This window comes from Coenobita brevimanus, chromosome 90 (genome assembly GCF_032717465.1).
Source record: "Coenobita brevimanus isolate Jiangsu-jjx chromosome 90, ASM3271746v2, whole genome shotgun sequence".
Classification (NCBI taxonomy): domain Eukaryota; kingdom Metazoa; phylum Arthropoda; class Malacostraca; order Decapoda; family Coenobitidae; genus Coenobita; species Coenobita brevimanus.
In genome coordinates, this window is record NC_137043.1 from 27,054,060 (window position 1) to 27,075,516 (window position 21,457).

The 21,457-nt window shown below is 40.6% G+C and overlaps 1 protein-coding gene across 1 annotated transcript in view; it reads left to right on the forward strand.

The window, feature by feature from the left end:
- ema (C-type lectin domain containing ema) overlaps positions 1–21,457 on the forward strand; it is a 230,934-nt gene that overhangs the window by 64,416 nt on the left and 145,061 nt on the right. Inside the window, 1 exon segment of the mRNA XM_080281656.1 lies at positions 8,063–8,206. Coding sequence (XP_080137782.1) covers positions 8,063–8,206 — 144 coding nt within the window.

Here is a 21,457-nt window from a genome sequence, read left to right on the forward strand (position 1 = left end):
TCACTGAAACAGAACAACATTTTAAAATACTAAACAATACACCCATCACAAACATCAACACTGCTGTGCACACTCTCAGTACAATTATACAAAATGCAGACAAAAGACATCCCTAGAGGCAACAGAAAGAGACACAACCCCAACTTCATACCAGAAATTCAAGGCCTCATCAGACAAGGGGACACACTGCGACACTCCCCAACACCCCATACACAAGACACCGTACAACAAATACAAGAACTCAACATTCAAATAAACAATAAAATATCAGAACAGCAAACACTAAACTGGAAAAATTACCTCCAAACACTTGACCACAAAACAAACATCAGCAAACTCTACAAAACACTAAACAGAATCAAACTTTCCAACAGCAACTCCACACAATCACACGCTGCCATCAACAGACACCATACTCTCAAACAAACAACAAGCAAATGCTCTCATCAATCACTTTTCACAAATCAGCCATCTAAACCCCCATCCTGAAGACCGACGTATCATCCGACGTAAGAGACAGTTCCCCAGAGGCCCAGACTACGCACCTTTCACTTACAACCAGACGAAGCATATCATTAACAACCTCAAGCACTCATCTGCCTGTGTACCAGACAACATAAGCAATATTCACCATAAACACCTTGGACCACAAGGCATACAAGCACTCACCAACATATCAAACTGCAGCTACCCACACAACATAATACCCAACATCTGGAAGCATGGCATTATCATCACTATCCCTAAACCCAACAAAGACCCCATGTTACCCTCCTCACACCACCCCATCACACTCCTCTGCACCCCCTCTATAGTCACTGAACGACTGGTACTACAACTAGTCACACCTCAGATTCCCCTAGCCCAGTCACAACATGGCTTTAGGCCACTACACTCCGCAAACACCCTTCTTACAGACCTTACACAGAGAGTTTTCAATGGCATGAATTCAGCTAGGCCACCACACAGAACACTCCTAATCACACTAGACATTAGCAAAGCTTTTGATGCCATCCCCTGCCACAACCTCACAAACAAACAACTCAACACAAACATGCACAATAACACAAAAAGATGGCTGACAAACTACTTAGCAGGCTGATGTGCACACGTAACATTTGCTGGTCAGTCTTCTAACATCAGAAACTTCACAAATGGCGTCCCCCAAGGATCTGCTTTGTCCCCTACTCTCTTTAACCTATATATGCATGACATACCCACACCCCACACACCGCAGATACACATAGCTTCTTATGCTGATGATATAACACTTACATGTACGCACCAATACACAAACACAGCTGCACACATCATTCAACCTTACCTTAACACACTACATGAGTGGTTCACCACAAACAGGCTCAAAATAGCCCCAGCCAAATCAACAACGACCCTTCTCACAAACTGGACATCAGAACACAGTCACATTCCACACCTCATCATAAACAACACTCCCCTACCACACACACACACACACACACACACACACACACACACACAATCCTTGGTGTAACATACAATACATCAGTGTCATTTAAACAACACATCACAAACATTAAAAATAAAATAACACCAAGACTCAGTGCTTTGAGGTCACTTGCCCATAAAACATTCGGACACAACTAAGAAACCACCACCACAGTATACAAACAATACATACTTTCAATGATGAATTATGCAAGCCCTGCCTGGGCTTCTAACCTCACCAAAACACACTACAGCACTCTACAGACCATTCAGAACAAGGCCCTAAAAATAATCACAGGCTGCACAGCTACTACACCCACATACCACCTACATCAAGAAACAAAAGTCCTCAAAGTCAAGTATCACCTAGATATGAGAGGCACCCAGTTTCTTGCTGTAGCCTCCACAAAACCACAACATCCTCTATATTACATGGCTGCACATCCACCCACACAAAGGAACATTAAAACAATACCCAGCACACGATACCATACACAAATACTGTCATCACTCCCCCCTCGCCCACCTCAGACCAGCTTCAATCTATCTATCTATCTATTGCCAGACACCTCAATCCTGTTTGGGGTGGCCACAAACAAATCACCTCCAAGTCGCCCTGTCCCCTGCCATTTCACTGCCCTGCTCCCAACTCACACCCCCCTCTCTCATATACCTCTCCACCCCATCCCTCCATCTCATCCTCGGCCTCCCCCTCCCTCTTCCGCCTTCCACCTCACTCACATACACTCTCTTCGTCAGTCTTTCACCCTCCATCCTCTCCACATGGCCAAACCACCTCAGTGTGTTCCTCATAACGTTCCCTATCACATCCACATCAACACCACAATGTTCCTTTATATCCTCATTCGTCAGCCTATCTCTCCATGTGACTCCACAGGCTCCTCTTAAATAACTCATTTCCACTGCTCTCACTCTTGATTTGTGTCCTTCCAACAACGTCCAAGCTTCACTTCCGTACGTTAGAGTTGGTATCACAATACTGTCATGTAGTAACTTTTTCACTTCCATGCTCACTTCCCTGTTTCTTATCACTGCCTTCAAAGAACCAGCAACCTTTCTTCCCTGCTGTACCCTTTCAAGCACTTCACCCTCCAAACCTCCATCCTTACTCATCACACTACCCAAGTACTTAAACGTACCCACATTTTCCAATTCCTCACCATCCAACCTCACTGTACATTTACTGACTTCACCTCTTTCAAAGACCATCACTTTACTCTTCCCTACATTCACCTTCAGATTCCGTTTCTTACACACTATCCCAAACTCATCCACCAAGCCTTGCAGCTCCCCTTCGTCTTCACTCAACAACACAGTATCATCTGCAAACAACAGTACAGGGAGTTTCCAAACACTATCCTCTCTCACCAGGGCCACTCCAACATCCACTACCCTACCTTATATCTCTTTTATTACCCCATCCATGTACAGATTGAACAACCATGGAGACATGACACATCCCTGTTTCAACCCAACTTTCAAAGAGAAAAATTCACTTAGTTCACCATCCACACGCACTGCAGCCTTCGCACCATCGTACATACTCTTCACAGCATTCAACAACTTCCCATCTACTCCATATATTCTTAACACTTTCCACAATCCTTGTCTATCCACCTTGTCATATGCTTTCTCCAAATCCATGAAAGTCGCATACAACTTCTTTCCCTTCCAGAAGCATATCCACACTCAGATCACTCGCTGCTCCATTCAGTCACTTAAAGACAACACACAGCTGCATGCACGGCCTCCTGACATCCACCCTTCTGAATCCTATCTCCTTCATGAGGGCAGGGTCCACTTGGCCAGGCTGAGATGTGGGCACCATCCAGCCCTCTTAAGCTACCAGAAGGGGCTGGATGACTCCGTTGCTGATGCCTGTCCAGGATGCAGCACAGCACCCTATACTATTAAGCACATTATGGAAGACTGCATTGCACACAATCACCTATGCCAACAACATACACTCTTTGAGAGCACTGTGGGAAAGCCCGGTCTTGGCCATGGCCTTCCTAAGGGACTCAGGGCTGTTCGGCCAGACTGCCTAGGAACTACTACTACTACTACTGACAGGAAAAATAGGGTTAGGGAGCAAGGCCTCCAAACAGCCTCCCAAAACCACCAAAACTAATTTTCTGATCATTTTAAGTTGGAATAAGGGGTTAATACAATAGGGTAATACACCTGAAATGCTGGGCACAGAGAAAAAGCATACATCAAGACCGACCTTGACTGGGCAAGCTTGGCTGGAAGAATGTTTATGAAGATAAGATGGGAATAGGCTCGCTGAGTTAGCGTGCGACTTGTTTCTTAGCTAGTGGTGCTGCAGCTGTTCGCCGTGTTAATTTAGCATGCTAGATATACATGGCAGACAGCTGCGGCGCGACTTTTGTATCGATTCTCGTAAGTTGGGATTTGGGGGTATTCCATGTGCTCATTAAACAGGCGGTGGTGCAAATTTCAAGACCTCGTATTTGCGTATTCTCGTTAAGTGGTTGCTTATTAACCGGGACTTGCCTGTACTGTAATTAAAATAAAATATTTAAATAGATAGGTTGCAAGAGGATGGGAAAAAGGCAGAATATAAGATAGAAGTGGAGAAATGATTGGGTAAATATAATCTGGAGCAATTGGAGGACATAGAAGGTATGTGCAAGATATTCACAGAAGAAATGTGTGCAGCAAGTGAAGTGGTGTGTGGGGTGAAGAGAAGACAGAAGGGGGTGCAAGGAACAGCATGATGGAATGAAGAGGTGAGACAGGCTGTGGTGCAAAAGAAGAAATCATATAGTGAGTGGATGAGAAGCAGGAGCGTGGAGGAAAATGAGAGAAGGAAGAGAGAGTTATATATAGAGAGGAAGAAGGAGATGAAAAGATTAGTAAGAGAGAGTAAAAAGAGAGCAGATGAGGAATTTGGCAGGAATTTGAGTGTAAAATGGAGGGAATGTATGAAAATGTTCTGCAAAGAGGTACAGAGAGTTGGACAGGGTGGTAAAAAAGTAAATTGGGGAGTGAAAGATAAAAGTGGTAGATTGCAAGAGGAGATGGGAGAAAAAGTGAGCAGATGGAGAGAACACTTTAAGGAATTGCTGAACATAGAGAATAAAAGTAGTATGAGTATAATTGGCTGGGGAATGACTGGGAGAAGGAGGGAGGTGAGAAGAGAGGAAGAAATCAGTAGGGAGGAAATAGCGGAAGTAATAAAGAAAGTCAAAATGAGGAAAGCCCCAGGAATTGATGGAGTATGTGGTGAACTGCTGAAGCATGTGGGAGAGACAGTAGTAGAATGGATAAGGAGGTTTTGCAGATTGGCCTGGGAGGAAGGTAGAGTCCTGGAGGATTGAAAGTCAGGTATAATTATTCCCCTGTACAAAGGAAAAGGGCAAAAAGAAGTGAATGGTAATCATAGGGGCATTTGTCTTCTTAGTGTCATAGGTAATGTATATGGCAGAAAACTTATTGACAGAGTTAGGAAAAAAACAGAGGAATTAGTTGAAGAAGAACAGGGAGGTTTTAGGAAGAAGTTGGGTAGATCATATATTCATTATTAGGTCTTTAATGGAAAAGTTTCTGGAGAAGGGAAAGATGTTGTATGCGGCCTTCACGGATTTGGAGAAAGCATGTGACAGGGTGGATAGACAGGGAATGTGGCAAGTATTGACAATAAATGCATTAAATGGGAAGTTGTTGAATGCCGTGAAGAGTATGTATGAGGGGGCTAAGGCTGCAGTGCGTGGTGGATAGTAAACTGAGTGAATTTTTCTATTTGAATGTTGGATTGAAACAGAGATGTGTATGTCCCCATGGTTGTTCAGTCTGTTTATGGGTGGGGTTATAAAAGAGGTACAAGGTAGGGCAGTGGATGTTGGAGCAACCCTAATGAGAGAGGGCAGTGTTTGGAAACTCCCTGTACGGTATTGTTGTTTGCAGATGATACTGTATTGTTAAGTGAAGATTAAGGGGAACTGCAAGGCTTCGTGAATGAGTTTGGAAGAGTGTGTAAGAAACGGAATCTAAAGGTGAATGTAGGGTAGAGTAAAGTTATGGTCTTCGAGAGAAGTGAAGTCGGTGAATGTACAGTGTGGTTGGATGAGGAGAAACTGGAAAATGAGTGCATTTAAGTACAGTTCGTGGGTAATGTGATGAGTAAGGATGGAAGTTTAGAGGGTGAAAAATTTCTGTCTTTGAAAGCGGTGATAAGGTACAGGGAAATGAGCATGGAAGTAAAAAAGTCGCTGCATGACAGTATTGTGATACCAACCCTAATATATTGACGTGAAGCCTGGACCATGTTGGAAGGACACAAGTCAAGAGTGAGAGCAGTGGAAATGAGTTATTTGAGAGGAACATGTGGAGTTATGTGGAGAGACAGATTGACAAATGTGGAAGTGAAGGAATGTTGTGGTGTGGATGTAGATGTGATAGAAAGTGTTAGGAGAACTACATTGAGGTGGTTTGGCCATGTGGAGAGGATGGAGAGCGAGAGACTGATGAGAAGAGTGTATGCGAGTGAGGTGCAAGGGGGGAGAGGGAGGGGGAGGCCAAAGATGAGGTGGATGGATGGAGTGGAGAGGTATATGAGAGAGGGAGGTGTGAGCAGAGAGCAGGGCAATGAAATGACAGGGGACAGGGCGACATGGAGGCAGTTTGTTTGTGGTCACCCCTTACGGGATTGAAATGTCTGTCAATAGATAGATAGATAGCTATAAAATGAACCCACACATTTGTTAATAGAAGGCTTATGCAGTTCACTAATGTGCCACCAAGATGGGATATTTCTGAAAACCACTGTCGATCAGAGTCCATTTAGAATTAACTGAATGAATTTGTGCTTTGTTACTGTTGTATATGGCTATGTAATTTTTTTTTTTTTTTTTTTTCCACAGTGCAGTAGAATGCCTCATATTTTAGAACACAGCATTCTTCCTTACATATATCTCTATGTGCAAAGATGAATAAAGATGTATTAAGAATGCAGTGTTTAGTCTCAGCTACTGGGTATTCTATTTTTGTTACTGTAACTTGTAGTGAGCTCCATATCTTTCTTTTATTTTCCCATATATATATACAGTAATCCCTCTAATATCCGAACGCCCAATATCCGAACATCCCCACTAACCGGACATAATCCTCCTGGGATCCAATATTCCCAAAATGGGCCAAAAACTGCAAAAAATTCGAAAAAAATCTGACTTTTTTCCCTCCCATAATTTGAAATTCCCGCCTGGCGCCAAACAGCTGTTACACCATGGTCCCTTCACCCCTTCCTTCCTCCCCCTCCCCCCTCCCCTGTCAGGTTGCCATTTGTTATTTTTCATTACCAAGTGTGGGCCAATTTGGTACTGAAAAATTCGTTTGGTAATGCTTTAGAATAATGCATTACCAAATGGATTTTTCACATGTATGAGGATACACAGGATGGAGATGGTGGATTGTTTGCTCTCTCTGATTAATCTGCTACCCTACATAGTGTGAAAATAATCAACATGGTGTTAGTTATAAGGAGAGTGATTACATGTATTTCCACTTGTATATATAATTAGTGAAGAATATATGCTAGCTTTACGAATTTGGTAATGAAAAGTTATATTTGACAATGAAAGTTGAGGAGATTGGTAATGTGGCTGTTGCGATCTGGCAACTCTGTTACCCCACCAACATCAACAGTCACAGCTTAACTCCGATGGAGAGCAGATACTCATAACAGTGCAAGCCACAGGTGCTTGTTTTTGGTGAATAAACAGTGAATAAACTGCAATACCTTGCCACTAGAACACACAGGAATTTACAGTGTTGTGCAGTGTTAAGAAATTAGAATTTAGAGTGCAGAGGATTAACTGTGGACTGCAAACTGGCGGTTCAAACCAGTCCAAGACCAAGGGACTTGTAAGTACCAAGAATGTTTAATATTGTATAAACTCACCTCTAAAACCTCATTTTATGGTTCTTTTGCATTTATTTCAGTCTTTTATGTCCCTTATTGGTGTGATTTGGGTCTTAAATAGGTGCTATGCATGTCCAGAGGGAGTTGTATAGGTGTTTTTCAGAGTTAGGGTCCGTAAGTACTAGTCCATAAGCTGGGGCCCAATATCCGGACAGGACCACTATCCGGACCTGCCTATGGCTCTATTGATCCGGATATTGGAGGGGTTACTGTATATATATATATGTCTTTTATCATGACAAGGTGTATGGCAACACTCTTAGATTATTCCTGGATCTGCCTCTGCCACGTAAAAAGAGTCTATGGTGAAACTATAGCACTGTCACAAGTTAATACATAATTTTCAGCAACTGTTGGGAGCAATTTATTTGTAAAGGTTCTGTATTTTGGAAAGTATTTTATTGTAACAGTGTGAACACCAGTATTTAATAACTCATTAATCCCATTTGTTATATGACATTTATTAGTTTTTACTCTTGTCACTTTCAGATAATTTTATTAAGAAGGTGATCAAGTAGTAGCAAGAATAAAATTAAAAGTACAATACCAGCATGTAATTGGACTGAAGTTGCAGATATAGCTAAATCCAAAATTTCTCTTGCACCCCCAACAGGTGTGGCAGTGTGGGAGGGATGGTTGACCCTGGTCAGACAGAATGCACCTTGGCAGCACGACCTTTCCTTCAGTCTACAATCTCTGCTCTCGACTGTACAGGGGATGACTATGCTGCATTGTTTGCCCTCTGTTTATTGTATGCTCTTGGACACAACCCAGGTGAGACTGAGAACAGAAGAAAAGGCAAAATAGCATGAAGGTAGCATGAGGAGAGAAGAGCACAAGAGAGAAGAGCACAAACGATATAGGAAGTAGAAGTAATAGGAAGAAATTGTATGGAAAAAAATTGTTTGATGCATTTCATTGGTACTTATTATTATTTTCTTAATCTACTCAAATGTCAGGACCAACTTGCCTAACCCCGGGCTCCTCCGCTCCTCATGGGGCAACATAGGATTGGATGATGTATGGATGGATTAAATCTACCCTGTCTAATTATCATCATCATCATTGTTAATGGTGTTAAAGTCCTAACTTTTTTATTACAGAGTCATTTGTAATGGTGAGATATAGCATAAACATGAATAGTTGCTGTTTTGAGAGAGAGAGAGAGAGAGAGAGAGTACTGTAGTGGAAGTAAAGAGAGGTTGGTATCAGTGAGGAGAAGGGATTGATGAGAGGTGCCATGTATAGTGAACTCCCTCCACTTGAGATATGTACTCTTTATAGGGTTAGATCCCCTGTATGATATCAGAAATTGAGATGGGTCCTGAAGGCTATTGTTTCAAAAACCCCTGTGTTCCTTAGCATGAGCTTCACATCTTCCTCAGGAATAATGCCATTTTTGACAAGTCTGTGTGTGTGGTATGTAGTTTGCAGTGTGTGTGTGTGTGTGTGTGTGTGTGTGTGTGTGTGTGTGTGTGTGTGTGTGTATTTACCAAATTGTATTTACCTAATTGTGCTACACAGGAAATGAGCTATGCTCATAGGATCCCACCTCTGTTTCTCAAAAAGTCACATTTAGCTTTAAACTCGTTTAAGTTTTTAGCCTGGACAATCTCTTTATCCAGGCTATTCCACAGGTCTATACATCTGTAAGGAAAGCTATATTTCTTGATATCCTTCAAGCAGCTTGGCTTCTTCAATTTCATTCCGTGTCCTCTTGTCCCATACAAACAGATCTTCTCTGTCAGTTTAGTCTACTCCCATCATGGTCCCGAACACTGCAATCATATCATCCATCTTTCTTCTTTTCTGTAAGGAAGGCAAATCCAGCTTTTCCAACCTCTCTCTGTTCGTCAGATCTGCCAGACTGGGGACCATCTTGGTTGCTGTTCATTGTATTCTCTCAGTCTTGTTTATATCTTTTTTTTTTTGTGTGTGTGTGTGTGGGGAACACACTACTGCTGCATATTCTAACCTGGGGTGAATCATGGCCACCATCAATTTTTTCATCATCTCCTTATCCATATAATGAAATGCTACTCTTATGTTAGTTAAGAGTTTATATCTCTCTCTAACTCTCTTGCTAATATGTTCTTCAGGTGACAAATTATCCTGGACCAGCACTCCCAAATCTTTCTCTTCTCTCGCTTTTGTGATTGGTTCATTACCCATCAAATAATTCAGTGATGGCCTCTTGGTACTTTTACCCATTTCCAATATTTTACATTTCTTTGCATTGAATTTCATTTCCCACATCTGGCTCTAATCGTGTATGCTATCCAGATCTTCCTGCAGCATTTTACAATCCTCCTCAACCTCTACCTTCCTCAAGTTCTTTGCATCATCAGCAAACAGACTTGCATAACTGTTCACTCCATCTACCATATCATTTTCGTAAATCAGGAACATTACTGGTGCCAACACCGAGCCCTGTGGGACTTCACTTGTTACTTCCCTCCATCCAGACACCCTATCCTTTACTACTGTCCTCATTTGTCTTTCTCTCAAAAAGCCTCTGATCCATTCCAGGAGGTTCCCCTTCAGTCCTCCTATATGCTCTAGTTTCCACATTAGTCTCTTATGGGATACCTTGTGGTAGGCCTTCTCCAAATCCAAATACACACAATCCACCCAACCATCTCTCTCCTGTTGCACTTCAATCGCTCTTGAGTAAAAGCTCAACAAGTTTGAAATACATGACTTCCACTTCTGAATCTAAACTGACTTTCAGCCAAAATATTCATCTCTTCCAGATATTTTATCCATCTATCTTTCAGGATTCTCTTGCACAATTTTGCGACCATACTGGTTAGGGACACTGGTCTATAATTCAGGAGTTCTTCCCTGTTTCCTTCCTTATAAATCAGTACCACATTGCCCTCTTCCATTCTTGAGGCACTTTCCCCTCCTCTAGAGAACTTACAATTAAACTGTGAATCTTATCCACCAGTTGTTCTCTGCATTCCTTCAATACCCAATTAGAGATTCCATCTGGTCCTGGGGCTTTCCTTACATCTTGAGTTTCCAGTAACTTATACATGTCCTGTACTTCCACTTTTATATCTTTTATCACTGCATTTCTAGTCACTCCCTCCCTTTCCACAAACTCCTTTTCAATAGTGAAAACTGATTGGAAACACTTGTTCATTATTTCAGCTTGCATTGCTGCATCTTTATAGACCTCGCCTTCTACTTTCAGTTTGGTGATTCCAACCTTTAGTTTCAGTTTGCCATTGACAATTATATAATACAGTTTGGGTTCATTCTTGCATTTATCTGTTATACCTTTTTCAAAATTCCTTTCTTCCTCTCCATGTATTCTTGTGTATTCATTTCTAGTTCTTTTATATTCTTCCTTTGTTCTGTTGTTCTCTCTCTTTCTCCATTTGTTCCACGCAGTGTCTTTCTCTTTTTTTGCTATCATACACCTTCTATTAAACCACTCCTTTTTCATGTTTTCTTTCCCCCATACCCTTGGCACAAATTTTTCCACTCCTGAATTATAGAGGTCTAGAATGATAGCCCATTTCCTCTGTATCTCTCTTGTTTCTCTGAATTTTCTCCAATCCGCATTTTCGAAAAATTTTCTCAATCCTGTAAAGTTTGCTTTCCCAAAGTTGTATCTCCCCTGCCTATAGAGCTCATCTCTTGGCACCATGTTCCCTATTATCATCTGGAACTCAATGACCACATGATTACTTTTTCCTAAAGGACACATATTTCAAAGATTCTGTTACATCAGGTTCTTTGGTAAACAGTAAGTCTAATCTTGCTGTGTGTTCTCACCTCGGAACTGTGTCTCTTCTTTGACCCATTGCGTCATCACATTGTTCATTGTTATATTTGGTAATATAGTGCCCTACGAATCTTTGCTGCCTCCCGAATCCCATTCCTCCCACTTCACCTCTTTACAGTTAAAGCCACCCATTAAAATTATATTGTTGCTTTACAGTTAAAGCCACCCATTAAAATTATATTGTTGCTTTTCTCAATCATTTTCTGTAAATAACTAGCCATGTCTGACAACATCTGGTATTCATCATCATTCCATGCTCTTATCTTAGGGGGAGCATACACTACTGCCGTATCTCTCTTGCTATCCTGTCCAGTTTCTAACTTCATATTTATCACTTCAGCCCTGCCTTCTCCCATTTCCACGGTATCTACATTTATGTTGTTCTTTACTGCTATTATCACTCCTCCTCACGTTTTTTTCTTTTCTGTCTCTTCTCCGCAGTTTGTATTTACCATCTCCCATATGAACATCAGTATCTTCTCTTACCTTGGTCTCTACAAAGTACATAACATCAGATTCAAGTACCCTCAAGAAATCGTTGATCCCTTGCCAGTATTAAACCATCAGCATTAGTATACGTCACCTTCAAATTATTTTTGATGTTTTTTATACCCTCTTCTCTCCTTCTCTCTATTGGCACCACTTCCTCAATTTCAGATCCATAACTCTCCAATAAAACACTATCTTCTCTTTCTCCGTTCTCTGTTCATTTTTTGTCTTCGCTTCCTTTACTAACACCTTTATTTTAGCTCTTTCTTGCTCATTTGCATCTCTCCTTATCCAAACATTTTTTAACCCTTCTTTGATAATTTCCTTGTTCTATTGATGATTTTGTTTACCATTGCCTGCGACTTAAAATTTTACCTTCAATAGCCTTGCCCCTCCTTCCTCGTACTTTCCTAACCTAAACACTTATTCAGTCTCTTCTTGAGTTTCGTTGTTTCCCTCCATAATTACTGATATTATTTCTATAACCATACTCTGTTCTTCTCTCTCTCTTTCTGATGTTACTGTCATACGTATTTCTTTTACTCCTGAAATTATTACACATTTTTTTCTTATCTGCTACATCCCTGACTAAAGATTCTCTACTTCTGAGTACCCTAACCACTTCCTTCTCCACCTTTTCCTTGCTTTGTTGTTCTGTAATCTCTTTCAAATTTACATTTCCTTCCTCTTGAATTTTCTTCCACCCCTTATGTTGCTCCTTGATTTCCTTAACCCTTTAACCGCGGGCTTGTTTTGCTTTTTCTTGCGGCTCCCGCGGGCATATTCGCGCTCCGACAGACTCTCTAAAAATATTTGCCAAAAATCAGTTATTAGTCCTAGAATATGAAAATCACATATTCTTATGGCACATACCTTCTGCTTTCTCCTAGGGTGTTTGTTGAGCCTTCGTCGAGTACCGTAGGACTTGTGGGGACCTCTGAAGTTGGGTAACAAAGTCTCCACTTTACACTTCCCGACAACCCGTAATATGATTACCACAGCCTGATATTATCACTAGAAACACTATTCTATGATTCTCAAATAGTTTGGAATCCATACTCCAAAAAAAAAAACACTGAAAGCAATGAAAATTACGAGGGCATATGACCTTCCCACTTGCTCTAGTTCGCTGCTGGTGTTCTGTCATTTATTATTCATAAAAACACTCACAGTTTATATTTCTGTTACTATATAACACCTATATATATGTACAGTCTTTATCCATAAGTTTCCTTCAGTAATAGTAGTTTATTGTCACTGTAGGCATTCAATTTCTTTCAGTAAAATACGTAGCATTCACTTTCTCGTCCTGTATTCTAGCATTGAGAGTGAATGTCACTTTCACCTTCACTCTCATTACTTATAGTATTCATACATGCTAGAGTGAAACTTTCACTTTCATTACTCCTAGTATATATACTCGTATTCTTATAATACTACTCATTTACGTTTCTATTTACATTCTCTATTTTATTTACATTATTTACATTTCTATTTTATTTACATTGTGTTATGCACTGTCACTTGAAGTAACTTATAAAACTATTTTCCACTGTTCACTTATATTTACATTCATTGCTTTCACTTGCTGTTTACACATTATTTACACATTATTTACAATTCCACTTGCACTGTTTTACTCAATAGAAAGATCGTAGTCACTCTTTATCAATTGTCAGCCCTTTACCTCTTTCCACACAAGGTTTAGTAGGGGGTAAAGGTCACAGGGCCCTTTTGCATGGGGCTAAAAAGCGGCGGAAGTTAGCAGGAGCGAATCAGACGTACTTTCACTTTGAAAGACGACAGTGAACTGATAGTGGTGGCCTCCTGCCACCTGGCTAGGGTGAGTGCAATACTACCAACTTCAGCCTTGTGAGACCAGCTAATATATAGCAATGTAATGATTGGCAGGAAACCAAGACGATACATAATAAATTAGGTAGTTCCAGGTGAATGTAAATATCACTTAGGCTTCTCCCTTCCCTCCTAATATGTATATTTATTACTACAGTATATTATGCGGCATATTTCAAGGGGAAATAAGCAGCGAAAATTAGCGAACGAGTGCACGTGAGGTGTTGTCAGGTGATAATTAGCCAATTCCAGGTGTATGGCACTATCACTTACCTTATTTCTTTTTTGTATATATTATTTGGTATAAGAATAGGGCATAGGGCTTATTTCAATGGATGAAATCAGTGGAAAATTCCAGGGAAGATTTACTTAGCGTAGAATACAGTGTGGTGGCCTGCAATAATTAGGTAGTTCCAGGTGAATGTAAATATCACTTAGGCTTCTCCCTTCCTTTATTATATATATTTTTATTACGAAAATAGATTATACAGCATATTTCAAGGGGATATAAACGGCGAAAATTAGCGAACGAGTGCACGTGAGGTGTTGTCAGGTGATAATTAGCCAATTCTAGGTGTATGGCACTCTCACTTACCTTATTTCTTTCTTGTATATATTATTTGGTATAAGAATAGGTCATAGGGCTTATTTGAATGGATGAAATCAGTGGAAAATTCCAGGGAAGATTTACTTAGCGTAGCACTGCTGGTCAGGCGAGAGGATAGGGTAATGGAGGGGAGGTAGGGAGGGGAATCAAGAACGGGGAGAAATGGCTAAATGGTCAACAATGGATGGGAGTGCAGATGAGATCAGGAGTGCTGACTAGTGTTGGACATTGGCAGTACTGATAGATGATACAAGCCACCACTTGAAAGCCCAGGCGAATTCAAAATAACACAGAATCACAAAAGTGACGCCCCGCGGTATGATCCCTTGCTCCCAAGACGCCCCGCGGTTAAGGGGTTAATTTGCTCAACTTGCATCCGTTATTTGGATTCATACTCATCTGGTTTACTTTTCATCCCATCCCTTTCTTCTTCCAACCTCTTTTTCTACCGCTTGAGGCAGATTCATTACTCACTTTTAATTCTGTGACTTCTCTTTCTTGTTCATCGCTGCATGTGCAAACATTTTCCTGTTTATTCTGTAGAACTTTGATTTCTTTCTCCTGCTCTAAGGTCTGTTCCTGTAACTCTCTAATTACTGCCCATACCTTTTTTAACTCCTGGACATTCCTCTCTGCTGTTTTCTCTACTCCTGCTACACTTGTTTGGTTGTTCAGCTTAGTACTTCCATTTCCCACATCATCTTGGGAGAAGCCCACAAAATCCCTCTCTCCATTTGTGAACAAAGGACTGTCCCTTTTTGCCATGATGCAACCATATGGAGACTTTCTGTTTGCACTATATCTTGTACTCCTTATGATCGAAACTTTTTTTTTTTTTTTTTTTTTACTACTGACCGACAGGACCACCATTCACGCATTTATTCACGTAATCATGATAGGCTGGTCTTTTCGTTGCTGATTCAGCTATATTTCCCCACAATCCAGGAAGAGCTCCGTCTCTTCCGGCGACCTGTGTGTGTATGTGTACATATGTACATATGCATATGTGCATTATGCATCATTTTGTGTGAATGTGCATTGTATGTGTACATATTCATTGTATGTGTACATATTCATTGTGTTTGTAATTCACCGGGTCGGTCAGGATCACGTGATGGTTGTGATCATCAACATTTTACCCTCCCGGAAGAGAGCTGAGAGCACATATAGTCCGATCTAAGGGCAAAGCCATGACCTTCACACACTCGCACACCCTTCCTCTTGCTCAAGGAGGACAGTGACCAATGGCTTCGACAATGTAATTTTTTTTATTCCAAACAAGGCGCATACCCCTGTCCTTGCAGATGCTAGGCGAGAGCATTACCAGTGAGCCGGCAAGCGGTGTAGGTGAGAGTGTTACCACTGAGCTGGTGTGTGTGTGTGTGTAATAGATTTTTTTTTTCAGTTGGTTGAGTTTTGGAAGACAACTAAATATATTAATAGTATAATTATCTGTTATGTATTAAAATTAAATGTAATAGCTAAGCATTTCTAATTCTCTTTAGATATGGTATTATTTTTATAGTTTGCATCATTTATATGGCATTTACTAATATCACTGTGTCCTCTTCTTCTTCCCAATGCAACTGTGGGCAATGAAGATGGTATGGAGTAAACTGTTCATTGCACAGTACAGAAATTTGCTGTGTGTGTGTGTGTGTGTGTGTGTGTGTGTGTGTGTGTGTGTGTGTGTGTGTGTGTGTGTGTGTGTGATGGTAGGGAGAAAACTGTTCATTGCACAGTAGAGAAATTTCCTGTTGTGTGTATGTGTGTGTGTGTGTGTGTGTGTGTGTGATGGTAGGGAGAAAACTGTTCATTGCACAGTAGAGAAATTTCCTGTTGTGTGTATGTGTGTGTGTGTGTGTGTGTGTGTGTGTGTGTGTGTGTGTTTTACATTCATTATTTACTAGAATTTACTACACATTAATTATTATTAATAAGTACAGTGACCCCTCCATAGGCGCAGGTTAAGTGTTAACCTAGGGATCCACTCTTTTGGACGTAATGGACACTGATCCTATTACCTCATTTTAATAAACATAATGTTTTAACTTAGCCTCTGGCCTGACCCAAAGTATCTTTCTGAAATTTCTCTATGACTCCACCAAAATTACAGATATTCTTTCTAAGAGCATAGGCTGCTTTATAAACAAAGAAAACATAAAATGGTTACATGAAAGAGGTTTAAGGCAGGAAGTAAATGATGTTGATGCCACTGGCTCTTTCTTGGGTCGCCTGTGATGCTTCCTGTTCCTCTACCTTGGTAATAAATTTAACTTGAAACTTCACGTTTGTAAAACTTTTCACAGATTACTTATAAGTGATTGATAATGACACACAGTAAACCCTCTCTAATTCAAATTAATTGGGGGAACCACGTATCGAAATATCTGAAAATTCGAATTATCAGAGCACATGCCTGCCTCTGTCCCCAAAGCACATCCACGCTCACTAAAACATGGCTTTTTCACAAAAGCATTGAACAGTACAGTACAGTACTGTATCCATGTCCCATACCACATGCCACTGCCTGCCTGTGTTGTGTGGATGGTCGCTGTGATAAGCGTTTTTTTGCTTATATCCTTGCTCCTTATTTCCTCTCAGAACTCTGAGCATGTGGTTCCAAACTAACTTTAGTTAGGTCTAAGCACTCTGAAAGTGCTGTAAACACAAGAAAAGCATTTATTCCAAAGGAAAATGTAAAATTGTTGGACGAAGTGATGTATGATGTAGGAGTTTAAACGCAAATGACCAGACAAAATGATTTTGATGTCTTTACGATGTGGATAGTTTCTTTGTTGGAAAAAAAAAGTTAATGATGAAGGAGCAATAAAATTCTTGTTTTTGCCTTTAGTGCAACGAGTGCAAAGAAGAGGAAGAAGAAAAGGCCTTGTGCCTGACCTTTGTAATCAACTGAGAGTCTTTTGTCGAGAAAATTCGACTTATGGTATGTGAAGACACTGTGTGTTGATGTAAATAGTTGGGTAATATAATTATGTGCTTTCTGTTCTTGTGAATTATACTGTCATACATTTTATACTGCTTGGCTGACTTGTGTATTATTCACAATTACAGCATTCTTGTGTATCTGAGAAGTGAGAAATATGCAATTACTCCATGCTGACGACTTCAGTATAGTTTTTTTTTTTTTCTGTATTGTTTATGACAGTTTCACACTGCTTTTTTTTTTTTTTTTTTTTTTTTTTTTTAAATAATGAATGTGCCAAAAGTGGTTCCTGGCAAAATATGCATGATGCTGGGCGGCCATTGACATGTTGGTTAGGTCAGAAGTTTTTTCTTGATTGGTAATGAGGACTTTCAAGAGGCTTAGTGGCAATCCTTGGTGGTTATAACTTTGTTGGGGAGTATTAGGGGGCAAAACTAGTCGGTTAGGTTACGTGAGAATGCGCTGATGTGTCCAGTCGGCGACATCATATGTAAACACACTGTCTTGGGTGTCTCACGGCAGACATATTTATAGTAACCTGTCTTTAAATATATTTTTAACCAAAAATATGGGGCTCTTGGAACCTAACCCCTTATTATACATGTAAATATATGTCACGTTTTAGGATGGAGACCACTCAGAGCAAGCACATCTGTTACGGAGAGAGACTCAGGCTGATCTGAGCAGCGTGGCAAGGAGACATTGTTTGTCAGGAATTCCCCGACTCGAACCCTTGTTCGGACTTGTCTCGCTTAGTTCGTATTTCTATCCGAAATAAAATTATTTGTCTGGCGGTCAAAAAAATCCGAATTAACCGATATCCAGTTTATTTGGGTTTGAATTAGAGAGGGTTTATTGTATAATATTTGCAACAGCCTCTAGTGCCGTTTATTTGGGAGGTTGGCAGCAAAGTAACTTAGCAGACAAATGATTCGTGAAAAACAGAGTTAGGCAGCAAAGTAACTTAACAGACAACTAATTCATGAAAAACAGAGTTAATCTTAGTAATAGAGTTATGAAAGAACCAAAAATGCCTTTTTATATTTAATTAAAAATTTTACAGTCACTGATCAGTTAATGAAGTAAATATTCAGCAGTATATATTGATTCATTTGATATGCAGTATGATCATTCCTCTCTGTTAGCCACCACCAGTGGAGGATTTGTTCATGTGGGAAAAGATAGTGTCATAAGAGAACTCACTGGTTTACAGTAAATAATTAACTAAGATTTACCATGATGGTTCACTGGTTGCAAAATTCCCCCACTTCAAAACATTTTAGCTTTTAAATTGATATATGAAACTGATTCCTATGGTAAGTGTGTAAAGCTAACTGTCATCCACCATTCACTTTTAATTTGCTACAGTGTTAGGCCTAGCATGTACTGTATTTTTATTTAAATATCCTAAAATATGCCTGCCAGACCTGGGATGTTAAGTAAGACGTACCTGCAAAACTTTCAGCTGGGATGCACGGTGTGTGACTGTGCAGCTGGTATGATGTTTCAGTGCATATGACTTTCCTGGAACCACTTTTGGCCACCATCCACTGAGAATCCAAGAATCCTTGCTTATGGAGGGGTCACAGAAAACAGCTCGGTACACCACAGTATATGAATATAGCCTAGCTATCTTATCAAAGAAGTAGGAAAAAAAATGCTTTATCTGTCTGCCTTTCTATCTATCTATCTATTGCCAGACGCCATAATCCCATACGGGGTGGCCATTTGACTCCAAGTTATTTGTTTTACAGGGAGGGGCACTAACCATCCACCAACTCGCTTGACACGTAGGGAGCACGTATGGTTTGGTTATGTGGTTACCACCCAGCGTTGTAAATGGTTTCTTGACCTACAGGAAACCATTTGGCTTGTCACTCAATGTAAAGCCACCTGTAATGGAAAGAAAAGCAATAAGTAGTGACAGGAAAGATGGGAGAAATAGGAAGAGAGGAGAGCCTGTCAATCAGTCAAATTTATTTTTTATTTTCTCATTAGAAGTGTAATGGCCTGGGGCTAGGCTACTTAGCAGAGTTCTACACACTTCCAGTATTTGCATCTGCACCCACGCCACACCAGCACTGTAACAGCTGCATCCACACTACTGCAGTTACAAAATACTCACTCTCTTAGGTCTGCACCATTACAACTTGAACTGTAATCGCATCACATCCGCTAGACATGAACCTACCGATACATTGCTCCTGCAAAACAGAATTGCACAATTACGCTGCAGCCATATATCCACATTTCGAGCTCTCAGACATAATATATTCAAGAGTAAGCATATTAAAATAATAATGCAGTGCAGCTTGAGTCATTCAATACATGCATGGGGAGAAGTGACAAAAATTAAAAAAACAAGAAATCACATAATGTACTGCAGTGGAGAAGATAGAACTGCATCTGCACTGCATCTGCAAGGATTTCTTTGCAGTATCCCACAGCTGCACTGCAGTGTAATTGTCACCACACAGAGCTCTGCCATTAGGTTAGACATTCAAGGGAGGAGTGCCCATTTACTTGCCTCCGAGAAGTACTTTTATTGTGTAAGCATTAAATCCCAACCACCACTTAGTTCTATGTAAACCTTTGGAATACATCACTTTGGGTAACCTTAACCCACCATACCACTAGGCATTCATTTTGTTGTTGTAACCACCCAAAATAATAAATGGTTTTCACCACGTGACATCACACTGAGTGAAGGGTCGTCTGAAAGTAGCACAACACTGAGGTGATGGATGTGCTGTCTTAAGGCAACAGACAGATAAAGCCTTTCATTCCTGTTTTTTGTAGAAGATATTTTGTATACACATAATCTGAGGTACCAGTATCCGAATTTACGTTGTTTACTCTGGAGTCATGGAAGCACCTTGGAGTAAGGTTAATAATTATGCACACCTGTCACAGCAGTAACTGTTGGAGTGAGAGAGTTGTTGCTTATCCATGATGCCAAACAGGAAGCTATTTGTACTTCACTGGGCATGTGGAATGTCTTTGAAATACTCCCTAAAGTTGTGACACGTTGCTGCTTGGCCACAAACTCATTTTCCATTTGTAGTAAGTGGACTTGGAGGCACCCTTAGGAATATAGAGGCTTTCAGTGATCTTATAAATCATTCGGACATTTTAAATGGTAATGAGAAGGAAAGGAACATAGCATTTAGAATGCCAAGAGTTGAATTGTGATGATGCATCAAACATAAATACTTCATAGCATGATGAAAGAAGGTAGGAAATAGTGCCATGAATTCAGCCATCCATGGACATGAATTGTACAAATGCCTCCAGTGAAGGCTGGTGTTACCTCTCATCCTGCAGCTACCTGAGAGCTGGTGTATGTTCAGCATCAAATAACAAATGTCACATTATAAACTGTGCTCTCACTAAGTCAGCCATCAGATATAACATTATTAAATTTAGGTAGCCTCAAGTGGACCATTTCACATGGCCTGCCAGTCACAAGCTGCCCCATTACAGATCAGCAGTGAAAAGTCACCACATCGGTGGGTCCAGGTTGATGCACGTATTCATCTTCTTGCCAGTTTTTCTCATCACAAACATTACACTACAGACATACTCAAAACAAATGAGTCTGGTGGCTTCCCCTTTTTAAATGTATGGTAAAAGGACCCAAAGACCCGAAGTCTGCTTGATTGTTCCCTCCAAGTGGGAAAAAAAAAGAAAACCCAATTCAAGATATGATCATTTTGAGATGCCTGGACACATTACAGTTGAAAAGCTGGAGGTCTTGGGATGAAGGAAATACAGAGCAAGACAGTTACAGAGTTGACCTATTGCTGCATTCGTTCATTTTAGAAGGCCCAACCATGCTTGCATGCATTGGCCTTGGTCACCTAATGGTGGCTCTCCGTGCTGCTCGATCTCTGGCAGCCTCCATGTTCAGTCCCTTAACCCTGAGGTCACACTTAATGACCTCATCCCAGGTCATTTTTGGTTTACCTATCTGTGTGCGAGATATTCACAGAAGAAATATGTGCAGCATGTGATGTGGTATGTGGGGTGAAGAGAAGACGGAAGGAGGTGCAAGGAACAGCATGGTGGAGTGAAGAGGTGAGACAGGCTGTGGCACAAAAGAAGAAAGCATACAATGAATAGATGAGAAATAGGGGCGTGGAAGAAGTTGAGAGGCGGAAGAGAGAGTTATATGTAGAAAGGAAGAGAGAGGTATAAAAATTAGTAAGAGAGAGTAAGAAGAGAGTGGATGAGGAATTTGGAAGGAATTTGAGTGTAAAGTGGAGGGACTGTAAGAAAATGTTCTGGAAAGAGGTGAAGAGAGTAAGACAGGATGACAGTGAAGTTAGCAGG